This window comes from Ailuropoda melanoleuca, chromosome 1 (genome assembly GCF_002007445.2).
Source record: "Ailuropoda melanoleuca isolate Jingjing chromosome 1, ASM200744v2, whole genome shotgun sequence".
Lineage (NCBI taxonomy): Eukaryota > Metazoa > Chordata > Mammalia > Carnivora > Ursidae > Ailuropoda > Ailuropoda melanoleuca.
In genome coordinates this window covers 201,223,269-201,238,142 of record NC_048218.1, presented here as the reverse complement: position 1 = coordinate 201,238,142, position 14,874 = coordinate 201,223,269, and the positions used below count along the sequence as shown (strand labels likewise).

Below are 14,874 nucleotides of genomic sequence, written 5' to 3'. Positions count from 1 at the left end.
ATCAGGCTCCTCCGCTATNATGAGCCTGCTTCTTCCTCTCCCACTCCCCCTGCTTGTGTTCCCTCTCTCGCTGGCTGTCTCTATCTCTGTCGAATAAATAAAAATAAAACCTTTAAAAAAAAAAAAAAANCCGACCTGACCCAGCAGTCTGGGCTGAGGTCCCAGGTCCCGGCCCGGCGCCATGGAGCGGCGCTGGCCCCTGGGGCTCGGGCTGCTGCTGCTGCTCTGCGCCCCGCTGCCCCCGGGGGCGCGCGCCAAGGAAGGTACCGACCCCCGCTCCCGCGCCTACCCCCTCCCCTGGGCTCGGCCGGCACCCTCATCCAGGAGCCGGCATTCCAGAGGAGGCCCTCTCCAAGCACCCCTCTCCAGCGTTTTTGTTTTGCCCTGCCGCCGCCAGCAATCGACTGGCCAGGCCAGTCTTTGGTCTTTGACCCCCCGAACAACTGCTTTCCTGGGTCAGTCACCCTGGCCAGCAGTTTGCACCTGGTGGTGGGGAGGGAGCTCCTGACCGCTGTGGGGAGGCAGCGTCCAGACCCCCACCCTAGCGATCGTGGAGATCCCTCATTCCCAGGCGGTCTCAGCCTCAGGTGCCCAACCCAGAGATCCGGACCCTATGAAGTCAGGGGTGGGAAGTCGCCTTATGCCGTCCTAGGCCGGAGGACAGAGGGACCTGGCGTGGGGGGATGGATTAGAACTCGGGGTGCAGGAGTTCCCAGATGTACAGGTCAAGCCTTACATGTAAAGGCTTGCACACCCTCCCTGGCCTTCCCCCTACTTCCCAGACTCAGAGCTGCGCCTTGTACCCTCACTGCACACCCCCAACCACAGGCAGAGCAGGCCCTTTGCCAGGAGAAGGGAGCCTCCCCACCCAGGAACCCCCTCTAAGGTCCCCTGTCCACACCCTACCCACTTATGACACCCAGGAGCTGAGATCCTCTCTTGCCCATCCACGCTTCCAATTCTGCAGCTGATGGATCCACCAGTCAGCACCAGGCCCTGCTGAGTGAAAGGGTGCAAGGCTTATGTGGGGCTGCTCTTCCCAACACTTCCTGCCTTGACTTTGGTCAAAGATCCAGCCCTCCAACCCTTGCCCGACTCTGCCTTCCTCCCTTCACACTCTGGAGGAAGACAGACTAATTTCTAGAGCTCTTCACTCCTCCTTCCTGGGCTAAACCTCAGGAAGTCGCAGCTGTTAGGAACAGGATGTGGAAGCCTTGGGGCTGGGGGCCCAGGAGGAGGAATGTGGGTTGCATGTGTGAGGCCTCCTCCCCCAGAGGTGACAGGCCCCTTTTCTCCCTACTTCAGTCACTCTGATGGACACGACCACAGCACAGGGAGAGCTGGGCTGGCTGCTGGATCCCCCAGAGGATGGGGTAAGTGTCAGGGGAGGGAAGGCTCAAAGCTGCAGGCCAGTGGGAAATGGGCGGAGAGGTGGGTGGAGGAACGGAGAAAAGAGCAGGAAAAACTGGAAGTGTCTCCTCAGGGAGGGGGAGGGGTGGTGAGTCAGAGCCTCCTGCATGGGACATTTTGGGGGGGGGTGTCAGGCTTCATCCCATGAAGAATGCTTCAATGCCTGGCTCCTTCCCTCCCTCCCTGCCCCAGTGAGAGAGGGCTGAATACTTAGGAGGACTTGGGGGATGATGAGCCTACATCCCCTAGGGAGAGGATGAACCATACTAGGGATGGTTGAGGGCTAAGAACCAAAACACCAGATGTGTCCTCAATCTGAGGTCCATCTATCCCAATAGAGTTGCATAGATAGGCTTCAGAGGGTCAGGGAACCCAATAAAAGTGTATTCTATGTTGTGTATATGTTGTGTATGTATATGGAGAGGAGAGCCAAAGTTTTCATCTAACTCTTCAAAGGATATTTGCTTCCCCAAAGTTAAAAGCTCCCCCACTAGAGGTCCCTGAGCCCTTGGCACCTTCTCCATCCTCCCCAGCCCAGGCACACTAAGCATTCCGGCTGTCTGAACCTGCTCCAAGCCCCTTCCCTCCTTGGGTGTTCCTAAGACCTAGTGAACACAGGTAGATTCTTGTGAGTCCCAGAGAGCATCTTTCCAGCACTCAGCAGGGCCATCCACAGAACCATGGGAGGCTGAGCACGTTGCCTCAGCCTCCAGGAGTCTGGCCTCAGGCCCTCCTCCCCTCTGGTCCTGGACCCCTTTCCCCTTCCTATTCCAGTAGGAATGCAGCCTCTATTTCTGGCATTGGGGTCACTTGCTTTCTTTCCCTCTGGGTCCTAGGGTCCTGGCTCTACTCTTAGTTCTCCCACAGAGTGGCCTATAATTAGAATTAATAGACTAAACCATAATGTATCCTACAGGAGGGGCTGCTTGGAAAATCCTGGATTAGGCCAGCCATCATAGGCGCCTCATCTCATAAACCAGCTAATCACTCCACAGTGAGGGCTGCAGGTCCATTGGCTGGCTCCCACAGGCCTTCACCCCCAGTGTGCCCCAGCTGTCCCCACCCGAATAACTCTTCCCTGATTGGGCTGGAGTGGAAGGAAGGCCCTTTTTGCAACTCAGGCCAAACAGCTTTGCACCAGGAGGACAGCAGCAGTCACATACTCCCCATGTCTACCTTGTCCCCTCTCCTCCTTATCTTTTCAACACATACGTACGTACACACACACACACACACACACACTCAAATTCAGGCTCCGCAGAATGTACCCGTGGAGCAGCCAGCAGCCCGAGTGATCAGTGAAGGGATTCTTGTTGCTGATCCTGGGCAGCTGGTTCTCCCCCGTCTGTCACTGCTCAGACTGGGAGAGGCAAGTTACAGCTGGGAACATCTGCTCCTGGCTGCAGGGACAGCCATGGCAATCTAGCTAATGAGCGGCACATTAACCACCTACGACCCTTCCACCTGACCTCCACCCCAGGCCTTCCACTTGGGCTTCCCCATCATAGCTTCCTCCTAAGAATAGGACCTGGATGCCTTCATTGCCAGGACACCCTTGCCCAATCTTTGAACTCCCTAACATAAAGCAAAAATACGTTCCTCTTGGATTTCTGCCCCTGCCCCACCCCACCCAACTCTTAGGTAATGGTGCTTTCTCTTGCCTTTTCCCAGAGCTGAGAGTAGCAATGAATGCCCTTGAAAAAGGAGACATTCTAAGGGCCTCAGACTCCTCTATAACATAAGGGGGTTGCAACCAAAATATCAATGGGATATTTTATAGAATTTAAGAGCTCCTTTCTTAAGTCCATCTGGCAGAAAAAATACATAAGAATGACTAAGAATTTTTTTTTTAAAAAGAATAATGAAATAGAATACTTGCCCCACCAGATATCAGAACATATGATAGGTCAACTATGATTAAAACACGTGGCATTGCACTAGAATACCCAGATCAATGGAACAGAATAGGAAACCCACATACATGAGATTTTAGTATGTGATAACACTGGAATTGCAAATCAATGTGCAAAGTATAGACTGGACAGTAAATTGACAGTTGGATGTCCATAATTTAAAAAAAGATAAAGAAGACAACAAGGAAGAAGGATGTAAAGTTGCATCTCCATTTCACCCTATACACAAAAAAATAAATTCTAGGGAGATTCAAATCTAAACCTAAAAACCAAAACTACAAAAATATTAGGAGAAAATATAGAAGATCTTTATAAGTTTGGGATGGGAGAGCTTCCCAAGCAAAATACACAACCCGGAATTCATAGAGGGAGAGAAGATAGATGTTATTATGTGAAATTCTTAAAGGTACCAACATCAGAGACATCATTAGCAAATTAAGTGGCATGACGGGAAGAAAACATTTGAAACATATTTCAAGCAAATGATTAACATCGATAATGTAAAAAAAAAAAAAAGTCTTGTCCAACTGAGTACTCAAAAGATAAGAACAGGATATCAGGTGAAGTTTACAAACATAATTATATAAACAGAGAAATAGCCAGGGAACAAAATAAAGCATAAACTCTGGAGCCTCGAGTGCATGGGTGCATGCCCCAGCTCTGTCCCTTAACAACTGAGGGCATAGAGCAAGTCATTTAACCTTGCTGTGACTCAGTTTCCTCATGGAAAGTGCTTACAACAGTGACTGGCCCGTTAGTGCTAGCTATTAATATAAGTTTTAAAATTATTTTAAGGTAAAAGCACTTAAGGGGGGTAGACTGCATGGTGTCTAGGAGTCCACCCAACCCTGTCCGTTGTTGATTTTGATAGTGACCATAACTAGAAGGAATATTGGAGAGGGTGAGTTCCCCCTATACAGAAGAGTTCTGTGCTTGGTCTTGCCCTCCAAAAGTTTAGGGGCCCTGATATTAAATGTAGTATCCTCTTGTTTGAAAAAATAGGCAGAAAATTTCTGTGAATGAATTTTTGCCACAAAAGTCTGCCTTTGGGGCACTTTGAGAACTCTGCTGATGAGACAGGTAAAAATTGGTGCTCATACTTCAGTTGGGAGTGGGCTCATCAAAGGCATCGGGGCTGGCTGCCGATGATAAGGGGGTATTGTCTTGCCCATCCTATATCCCAAGAACTCCTGACCCTAAACATTTAACTGACTGTCCTCAGGCCCAGGGATGGGAAGAGAGCAGGACAAGTAGCGTGAAGCCCGGGAGCCCTGACACCAGCTTCCCGGTCGACAGCTCTAGAAAACCAGAGTTTGGGGAGCAGGTGATGACTTGGAGCCTGACTCGGGTTTTCCTCCCGCAGTGGAGTGAGGTGCAGCAGATACTGAATGGGACGCCCCTCTACATGTACCAGGATTGCCCAGTGCAAGCAGGCGGGGACACCGACCATTGGCTGCGCTCCAACTGGATTTACCGGGGGGAGGAAGCTTCTCGGGTCCATGTGGAGCTGCAGTTCACCGTGAGGGACTGCAAGAGTTTCCCCGGGGGAGCCGGGCCTCTGGGCTGCAAGGAGACCTTCAACCTCCTCTACATGGAGAGTGACCAGGACGTGGGCATCCAGCTCCGAAGGCCCTTGTTCCAGAAGGTGCTTCTCCACCCCCACCCCCACCCCCCAGCGCCGTTTGGTCCTAACACTGCTTCCTGCCTCACTCTTTCCCGTGGCCCCGCACAGCTAAGGAAAAGACAAAGTGGCAGAAACAGAAAGAGGGTCTAGGTGTCAAATAAGGACGAGAATGTGGGCCTCGAGATCACACGAGGTGGGTTTGAGTAGAGCTGCGCCCCCTTAGCTGCGGGGCTCACCTCCCAGGACCCCCGCTGGCTGCCTGAGGCCCCGGCAGCACTGAACCCCAGCTGTGTTGAGTGCTTCCCTGTGCGTGCATCCGTGTGGGGGGCTCTCACGTGTGAATCCGGCGTGGTAAGGAGAGTAACCGTAACCAGTAATGACCGCGAGCAATTGTACCAGCACACGGTACTGAGGGTCCCCAGACTGTCGCCCCTCTCCCTATCGCTCTCTCCGCACCTCTGTCTCTCTCTCGAAACATCTCCCTGTCCTGTACTCACCCTTTTCCTTCTGGCGATGCCGCGAGCTGATAAAATGCCTTGTGAGGAGATGAGGTGAGGCCAGCGGCGAGGTGTTGGGGCCTGACACCAGCCTTGCGACGTGATGACGTGACGTGATGCAGCGTCAGGCCGCTATTGACCTTCCGACGAAAGGTCAGAAGGAGGATCAGCTGTTTCCGGCCGTGGCTGACAGCGTGGGTAACACCTGCAGCCCCACAAGCCAAGCTGTGGATAAGGAGGAACTGGTGTGCCTTTGCGGCCGCGGCTGCCCTCAGGCTCGGCTTAACCCCTCCGAGGTTTCCCGGTCTGAGAAGAGCGTCCGCAGGAGTGCCCGCCCCACCTGTTGCGGAGGGTTCGGCTCCGGTGAGCTAACAGCCTTCCCTGGCGGAGGCTGGCAGGAGGCATTGGGACTTCTGCTATCAGCAGGCGGGGCGCCGGTGTGCGACACACCCCTGTGGGTCCGCCTGGAGTTGTGCGGGGAGACCGTTCTCTGCAGGCGCTCCCTCTAGTACCCTTTCTTTCCTCCTCAAGAAGACGTACTGGAATGTAGAGGTATAAGGAGCATATTATTATAGGATGTGCTCTCATTTTTTTTCCAAAGGGAAGATGTTGTAAAGTTTGTTATTAGTAATAAATTAATGATGACGCACTTTATAACCGATCACCTCATTGGCACAGAGGTTGGGAACACCTTCGAATAGTGGAAATTATATGGGCTGTGGCGTCTCCTGGACCAGATTCCAGTCCCGTCATGTAGTAGCTGTGTGATCTTGTACGAGGTCTGGAACCTCTCTCAGCCTTAGTTTCTCCATCTGTTAAGTGGCCCTGGTAATCCACCCTGCCTCACAGGTGTATTGTATGGACTCAAGCAGTGTAACACACGTAAGACGCTTAGCTCACACGTACTAAGCCCTTGGTTTATGGTCGTGTCAGCTGTAAAGAATTAAGCCAACAATCGTTTTCTGTTCTGTGGGAATGAAGCATGACTTCCCTATGCCCCCTTCCCGCACCTCCCCTTCCCAGGTGACTACTGTGGCTGCAGACCAGAGCTTCACCATCCGAGACCTGGCATCTGGCGCCGTGAAACTGAACGTGGAGCGCTGCTCCCTGGGCCGCCTGACCCGCCGAGGCCTCTACCTCGCTTTCCACAACCCAGGTGCCTGCGTGGCCCTGGTGTCCGTGAGGGTGTTCTACCAGCGCTGTCCCGAAGTTGTGCACAGCTTGGCCCGGTTCCCCGACACTCTGCCTGGCCCTGGCGGCTTGGTGGAAGTGGCAGGGACCTGCTTGCCCCGTGCCCAGGCCAGCCCCGGCCCCTCAGCCGCGCCCCGCATGCACTGCAGCCCCGACGGTGAGTGGTTGGTGCCCGTGGGGCGGTGCCACTGTGAGCCTGGCTATGAGGAAGACGGCAGCGGGGAAGCGTGCCTGGGTAAGGAGCCTGGAGGAGGGGATGAGGACGTGCATGGGCCGCTCGCGGGGGAGGGTCTTCAGGTGCGGGGGGTGGGGGGGAGGATGCTTGTGCTCCATCTTGACTAGTTTTAAACTGAGTGGCTGAGCACCCCAGGGAGACACATGCAGGGTGTTTCTGATACAAAAGATTGGGGGAGGAGGGGTGAATGGGGATGAGTCTGCCTGTAAAAACTGGACCTCCGTGGCTCTGCTGCATTCTGTCTCCAGCCTGCCCTAGCGGCTCCTACCGGGCGGACACAGGTGCACCCCATTGTCTCAAGTGCCCGGGACACAGCACAACGGAGTCTGAGGGGGCCACCATCTGCACCTGTGAGAGCGGCCATTTCCGAGCCCCTGGGGAGGGCCCCCAGGTGTTATGCACACGTGAGTCCAGGGGGGCAGGGCTTGGCCACTGCAGGGAGGTGCAGGCCCTTTGTTGAGACCGTGTTAAGGTTGGACTTTTCCGGAGCTTTTTGGATATTGGGCATCCTTTACAGTGCCAAATGCTTAAAGCTCCTCCCCTGGCCCTTACTTTCCCTGGAAGAATGAAGAAATGAGGTGATTCCTCATTTCTGGAATCAAATCTCCCAGCAAGGCCTTCAGAGGTGGGAGGAGGTGGGGACCAGCAGCTTGGATGAGAGCAAAGCTGGGTCCTCCTAACGGCCCCTCTTCTCCTTACAGGGCCCCCCTCAGTTCCCCGAAACCTGAGCTTCTCTATTTTGGGGACTCAGCTCTCCCTGCGATGGGAACCCCCGGCAGATATGGGGGGTCGCCAGGATGTGAGGTACATTGTGGGGTGTTCTCAGTGTCGGGGAGCAGTGGTGGATGGAGGACCCTGCCAGCCCTGTGGGGGAAGCGTGCGCTTTTCCCCGGGAGCCAGTGGGCTCATAGCACCAGCTGTGCGTGTCAACGGCCTTGAACCCTACGCCAACTACACCTTTAACGTTGTGGCCCAGAATGGAGTGTCAGGGCTGGGCACCTCCACACATGCCGGCGCCTCCCTGAGCATCAGCATGGGGCATGCAGGTGAGCCACCAGGACGGGACTGGAAGAAACCAGAAGTGCTTAGGACCACAGGGACAAATGGATGGGCAGGAAGCAATCGAAAAGCTATTGAAGTTATTTCCTCTTTCTTTCCAAACCTACTGGAACCCTCCGGACTCACAGAGTCACTGTCAGGCCTGTCCCTGAGGCTGGTGAAGAAGGAACCCCGGCAGCTGGAACTGACCTGGGCAGGGTCCCGGCCCCGCAGCCCCGGGGGGAACTTGAGCTATGAGCTGCATGTGCTGAATCAGGTGAGGGCAGGGCTGAGAGACCATGTCCAGTGTCCGTGCCTGGGCACACCCCAGCATCTGGTGTGGGTTACGGGATGGAGGGAATACTGATCACAGTGAACTGAACAAAAGCCTTCACAGAGCCCTGACCAATCCCCCATGCACCCCCTTGCACATGATCCCAAGACCGCCCATCCCCTCCACCAGGTCTGGCTCGGCACAGCCCGGTTAACATTGCTGTCATCCACAGGATGAAGAACGGCACCAGATGGTTCTAGAACCCAGGGTCTTGCTGACTGAACTGCAGCCAGACACTACGTACATTGTCAGAGTTCGAATGTTGACCCCTCTAGGGCCTGGCCCTTTCTCCCCTGACCATGAGTTTCGGACAAGCCCACCAGGTGGGTGGGTTCTCCTGTGTTCTACCCCAAACACACATGCACCTGTCATCCCACTGGGGCTTCTCAGACCCTGCTCCAGTCAGTGACCTTTCCCCTTCCTGTATGCCCATGCACACACACCCACGCAGACACACATGTGCACATACAGTGTACACACACACGAGCACAGGGCATACACACATATGCGTAGACACACACATGCACGTGCACACATACGTGCACAGACACACAGGAGCTGCCGGGGGCAGGGAGAGCGCCACATGGACTCACGAAGCCCCCCACCCCATAGAAATCTCCTCAGATACAACTTCTGATGCTGGATGCTTCCAGCCAGTTTCCTATCAAATCTCCTAACCTCTCATGCTCGTCAAAAGGCAGCCCCAAGCTGGTGGTCCCAGTGCGAGGCCTCCACGTGCTCGCTCTCAAATGCACACCCCCATCTCCTCGGGGAGGGACACACACCTGAGGCCCACTGAGGGCCCTGCCCCACAGCGTGCCCTTTCAGCCTCCATCCTTCCGGCGGCCTCTGAGCCTGCAGACTTCTCACCCCATGTGCCACAGTTTCCAGGCGCCTGACCGGAGGCGAGATCGTAGCCATCATCTTCGGGCTGCTGCTGGCTGTAGCTCTGCTGCTCGGGATGCTCTTCTTCCGCTCAAGGTGCTGCCCCTGCCCCTGCCCCTCCCCGGCCACCATCCGGGCTCCCTTTGCCTGGCCGGAAGCCCCAGAAGGCAGCCCCAGCATCCCTCCCATCCCCTAGTACAAAAGCTGCAGTGTACCCACACACCGTCCCGCGCCCCCTGTTATCTGTGGGAAGAACCCAGCCAGAGGCCCTTGGGCGCCTGCAGCCGTCCCGAGAACTCTGAAGAAGCTGCCCCCTCACCCCCACAGGAAAGCTGAGCGGCGACAGCAGCAGAGGCAACGTGATCGCGTCACCGATGTGAACCGAGGTGAGCCTGGGCACCTGTGTGTGTGCATGTGGCTGGGGGGGCTGCTGTTGGGAGGTGCCATTGAGATGGAACCAGAGAACCCACATTTGCTGGGCCAACTCTGGGAGCACACGTTGGGGCTGTTGTCTCTGGGGCCTTTCTGATTTGCTACCTAATTAACTTTGGTTAATTAACTTTGTACTAATAGCCCCCCAGAGGCTCTGTGCAATTACCTGGTAGCTCTTGGTGCCCCTGTTCCGACACCAGGGCCCTGGGCGGCCTCCCCCACCCTGGCTGGCCAGGTCTGTGGGCTGAGCCTCGGCGGGACAGGGAAGTCCTCCAAGGCATGTGGGCTTTCTGCTGGTCACCTCATTAGGTGCCCCACCAGAAAGGGAGTCGGTGGTCCATCCAAGCGAAGGGGTGAGAGTGAGGCCTGTCTGGGAATGTGAATGAGGTGTGAGTGATCAGAGGAGTCTGGCTAGCAGGGGTGAGGAGGAAGGGCAAGGAATTTGCAGTGTGGTCAGTGAGCCATGGGAAGATTGGGTCACTGGAGTCCATGAACAGCTTTCAGGCCCAGGTTCTGGCTCACTGCTCTGGGCCTCTGGGGGCAGGGACACAGAGCTCTGCACATGGACGGAGGAAGAACTTCATTGCTAAGGACAGAGACTTTCTCCCATGTTAGCCAAAATGGGACTCCTAAGGGAGCAGAAGAATGAGAAGGCTGGGGAGTGCTGCTGGCCCCACCTCCCCTCACCACCCCCCAAAATTCCTCCTGAGCCCTGCAGTTAGAGCTCTTGTGTCCGAGCCCTCCCTGTTCTCCCCACAGAGGACAAGCTGTGGCTGAAGCCTTATGTGGACCTCCAAGCGTATGAGGACCCTGCCCAGGGAGCCCTGGACTTCACCCAGGAGCTTGACCCAGGCTGGCTGATTGTGGACACTGTCATAGGGGAAGGTGAGCCGGGCAGATCCTCTCCTGTGTGGCAGCACAGAGCTGCCAGCCAGCCAGCCCCTTCGAGGGCCCAAGAGCTCCTAGATGAATTCCCTCTCTGTTCTACCCTGTGTCCTCCTTGAATCACTGTGGTCATGTTGTAACCCCCTTATCCGGTGTCCGAGAGCCGTCCCTGCTCCCTTCACATCTGCTTCTGTGGTTATGGGGTTTCTGATGAACAGCCTCCACTCATGATATTTGTCAAGAGAGGTGTCGCTGTGCCCAGGCTCGGGCTATTCTCAGCTGGTTCCCAAATGTGGGAGAGATTCAGAGCCTCCCCCAGCCCACATTCCACCCCACCAGGGGCCCAGTGTCCTTGGGCTGCCCTGATCCCTTGGGTCAGCAGAGGAAGTGGATCTGAGCAGGAGAACAAAGCTTGGTAGTGTCCTTGCCAATTATGCAGCCAGGCCAGCTGAGCTGTGACTGCAGGATCTCACGAAGAGAGGAGGCAATGGTTAACCTCTGCAGTCACTGGCGCACTGGCCCTGGCCCAGCCTGCCCTTGTGGACACGCCCAGTGCCGCCGCACAACCGCCTTCACCTGGCCTGTACCGAGCAGCTCCTGTCAGCCAAGAACTGTGCTCATCTGGGAGACGGTACCGGATGGGTCGCAGAGCTACACTCCTCTTCCAGATTCCTGTCCCCTTCCCAGGAAGTGCAGCCCAAGCCCCTGGCCCAACAAGGGCAAGCCACTTTTCTGATCCAGAGAAGACAGAAACCTGGGGACTGGAGGATATGGCTGCCCATCCCCCTAAGGGAGCCTGACAGGGCATCAGGCCACAGCTTGTTTTCTTTCCAGGAGAGTTTGGGGAAGTATATCGAGGGACCCTGAGAATCCCTAGCCAGGACTGCAAGACTGTGGCCATTAAGACCTTGAAAGACACCTCTCCAGACGGCCAGTGGTGGAACTTCCTTCGAGAGGCAACTATCATGGGCCAGTTCAACCACCCACACATTTTGCACCTGGAAGGCGTTGTCACAAAGAGTATGAGCAGGGGTCTCCAGGAGCTTGGGAAGGGCAAGAGGAGGAAAGGAGGGTGTGAGACCACCGGGAGTGAAGGGAAGATATGCCGCCAAGGGCAGGAAGTCTGGTTCTGGGTGGACATGGGGCAGAGGCTGCCGTGCTGACGTACGCTTTGTGTCTCAGGAAAGCCCATCATGATAATCACAGAGTTTATGCAGAACGGAGCCCTGGATGCCTTCCTGAGGGTGAGGAGGACGGAGAGCCACCTGGGCAGGGGAAGGCACCATGGATCCTTGGGGGGTTGGCTCCTGGTTTGGGAAGAGGAGAACCTGCCCATTCCCTAACCTGCCCACTCACCCTGCTGCAGGAGCGGGAGGACCAGCTGGTCCCTGGGCAGCTGGTGGCCATGCTGCAGGGCATTGCCTCTGGCATGAACTACCTTAGTGACCACAATTACGTCCACCGGGACCTTGCTGCCAGGAACATCTTAGTGAGTCAGAACCTGTGCTGCAAGGTGTCTGACTTTGGCCTGACCCGCCTCCTGGACAACTTTGATGGCACATATGAAACCCAGGTTAGAGCCCTGTACTCACCACGTGCACACACACAAGTACACACAACGTACACAAGCGTGCACACAATACGTATAGTCACGTGCACAAGTACAGGACACATGCTGTTGTGGGCACAATAATTACTCATCCCTTTGCACAGGTGTTTTCTCTCCCCCTCCCCCCACCATGCCCTGAAACACGTCACCTTTCTGTCCTACGTGCCCTGTTAGGGAGGAAAGATCCCCATCCGTTGGACAGCCCCAGAAGCCATTGCCCATCGCACCTTCACCACGGCCAGCGATGTGTGGAGCTTTGGGATTGTGATGTGGGAGGTGTTGAGCTTTGGAGACAAGCCCTACGGGGAGATGAGCAATCAGGAGGTAAGCCTGGGGTCCTCCTCCCAGTGTCACCCCTAACTCATTCTCATCTCCTCCCAAGATCCTCCCATGGCCCTTGCCTGCAAATATCCTATTCCTTCTTCCTGATGCGCTGTTTTTCCGCACTCTTGTTCCTCGGTCCCCTTTGCCTTACTCCCTGTTCTCTTTACTACTGTCAGGAGCAGGTAGAGGCTCTATCGCAGTGATGTGTGAACAGAGATTTCTCAGGGGCCACCAGGGAAGGTGAGCTTCCTACCTCAAGCCCGCCCCACACTCCACTGCAGGTAATGAAGAGCATTGAGGATGGGTACCGGCTGCCGCCTCCTGTGGACTGCCCTGCTCCTCTCTATGAACTCATGAAGAACTGCTGGGCCTATGACCGTGCCCGTCGGCCCTCCTTCCACCAGCTGAAGGCGCATCTGGAACAACTGCTTGCCAACCCGCACTCCCTGCGGACCATTGCCAACTTTGATCCCAGGTAGCCACGTTGGAGAGGGCAAGGGCTTTTGGAGGGCAGATCTGGGAGAATGGAAATGGGCATTCAGCTGCATTCACTGAGTGCTGGGCCTGTGGAGCTCTGGGCAGAGCAGCGTACTACTGAGGCAGGACTATAGTCTGTGCCCCTGGGGACGGTCCCCCTGATGGAGGAGCCGCCGTCCCGTCCCTGACAGCTCTAGTTTGGTGGAAGAGAGGAAGCAAGTGCACAGGGGTGGAAAGCACCTACAGGCCGTGCAGACAACCTGATACCGACTCCAGGAGGCTTGGTCACTTGGGTGGGGCGGGCAGAGCGACCAGCAAGCACCAGTGGGATGCAGGTCAGTACTGGGAGGGGTAGCCTTGTGGGGTCTCACAGGACACATGGCCAGCACAGGTTGGGGAGTGAAGGGCAGGCTGATTACAAATCGTGCAAGATCCCAGCAGTGTTGTTTCAGGACCGTGGCAGATGTGAAGCTGGAGAGGTGGCAGGGTGACTGCAAGGAGGGCCAGCTGTGCTGAGAAGTTTGCACTTTACCCTCAGCATGGGAACTATTGACCAGTTTTTAAAATTAGACGGCTAGGATCAGAATTGTGTTTTACCAAAACTGCTGCCAGACTGTGAATGAACTGGTGGCAGGGGTGAGGTGGGGCAGATGGGCAAGGCCGGACTTGGAATGCTTAATCAAGTAAGCCAGCACTCGCATGCCAGCCTCTGTATCAAACCGCCATATATAACCTTGTTTCTGGAAGAAAATGTGCTCCAAGTTCCAACTTTTGAAACTATCTTTTGGAGTACAACTCCCTCGTATACTGGAGACCGCATGTGCTAATCTTTCTGGAATGTTGAACATTTTTCCCCCAGCTTTACTTTGCTAATGGTTTTGGCTCTGGCTGCCTTTAGCACAGGAACACTCATTGTCTTGTGGGTGTCGGAGGGCAAGAATAACAGCCAGGCCTGGAGGTGGTGAGCAGTGGCTGCTCCCAGCATTCACAGCGGCCACTCTGACAAAGGCAGGACCCTGCCTGGCTTCCCAGGCCTCCGCTCTCCTCCCCTCTGCGTCCTCTCAGCTGGGAGAGTGGACACTTTCGCACCAGCCCCCAATCAGTTAGGCCGCACTGGCCCCTCCAGTGGCAGTCTGCTTGTGTTTGGGCCCCCCGGGGTCGCCACTTCCCCCGGGCCCGTCAGTGCAGCAGGACCGTCAGCCTGCCCATTGCTGGGAGCATGCCAGGAATCAGGCCAGGAAAGGAGTTCACAGACAATGGCCAGGCTAATCCACAAAGTCCAGATAATCTCTGTGCTCAGACACCCAACTTGAATGCTGGCTGCACATGCTCGTGGGCTCAGCCCCAATTTCAGGGAGGCTGGGGCGGGAAGACAGAGAGGACAGCCCCTGCATCTCCCACGGGACTGAGGTACCCTGTGTCGCACAGGGTGACTCTTCGCCTGCCCAGCTTGAGTGGCTCGGATGGGATCCCCTATCGGAGCGTCCCCGAGTGGCTGGAGTCAATCCGCATGAAACGCTACATCCTGCACTTCCGCTCAGCAGGGCTGGACACCATGGAGTGTGTTCTGGAGCTGACGGCCGAGTGAGGACCCCGCGGGCCTGGCCGGGGAGGGTTCCTGGGGGGCAGGCCCACACTCATGATCCCCTTTCGTCGCCCACAGAGACCTGGCACAGATGGGGATCACGCTACCAGGACACCAGAAGCGCATTCTTTGCAGTATTCAGGGATTCAAGGACTGAGCCCCACCCTCACCCGCCCCGTCCTCAGAGAGCGAAGATGGGGCCATGGTCACTCCCCACGGCCCTCCCCTCAACCTACGAGATGTAGGCCTTTGGTGCTGCTCCTGTCCACCTTTCCCTGAGGAACTCACCTCTGGGCCCAGGAGCCTTCGTTTTAAAAAGGGAGGTGGGGGTAGAAGTAAAAAGGAAATTGGGGGAGGGACCTGGGGAAGGGTTTAATATATATACATATACATATATATTTTTGTAAATAAACAGGAACTGAGTTTTCTCCTTTA

General features: G+C 55.7%; 1 protein-coding gene and 2 long non-coding RNA genes across 3 annotated transcripts in view; 1 reads left to right on the top strand and 2 right to left on the bottom strand.

Annotated features, from left to right (window-relative positions):
• LOC117795211 overlaps window positions 1-1,309 on the bottom strand; it is a 2,490-nt gene extending 1,181 nt beyond the window's left edge. Inside the window, exon 1 of the long non-coding RNA XR_004619095.1 lies at window positions 907-1,309. This is a non-coding gene — a long non-coding RNA (uncharacterized LOC117795211). The remainder of the gene's footprint in view (window positions 1-906) is intronic.
• LOC117795213 overlaps window positions 1-5,544 on the bottom strand; it is a 27,709-nt gene extending 22,165 nt beyond the window's left edge. The window contains exon 1 of the long non-coding RNA XR_004619098.1: window positions 5,445-5,544. This is a non-coding gene — a long non-coding RNA (uncharacterized LOC117795213). The remainder of the gene's footprint in view (window positions 1-5,444) is intronic.
• Window positions 132-14,874, top strand: EPHA1 (EPH receptor A1). Its single transcript, XM_011230979.3, has 18 exons — window positions 132-263; window positions 1,306-1,373; window positions 4,687-4,968; window positions 6,468-6,870; window positions 7,119-7,274; window positions 7,572-7,916; window positions 8,058-8,185; window positions 8,415-8,565; window positions 9,127-9,223; window positions 9,455-9,513; window positions 10,319-10,444; window positions 11,279-11,464; window positions 11,627-11,688; window positions 11,811-12,017; window positions 12,228-12,377; window positions 12,659-12,852; window positions 14,283-14,438; window positions 14,518-14,874. The coding sequence occupies exons 1-18, from the start codon at window positions 182-184 to the stop codon at window positions 14,594-14,596; spliced, it is 2,931 nt and encodes a 976-aa protein (XP_011229281.2). The 5' UTR covers window positions 132-181; the 3' UTR covers window positions 14,597-14,874.

Excerpts from the sequence above, each read along its gene's own strand:
- EPHA1 (XM_011230979.3), top strand. The coding sequence starts at position 182 with ATGGAGCGGCGCTGGCCCCTGGGGCTCGGGCTGCTGCTGCTGCTCTGC. Across the intron at positions 264-1,305 it reads GGGGGCGCGCGCCAAGGAAG|TCACTCTGATGGACACGACC; the intron begins GTACCGACCCCC and ends TCCCTACTTCAG. Across the intron at positions 4,969-6,467 it reads GAAGGCCCTTGTTCCAGAAG|GTGACTACTGTGGCTGCAGA; the intron begins GTGCTTCTCCAC and ends TCCCCTTCCCAG.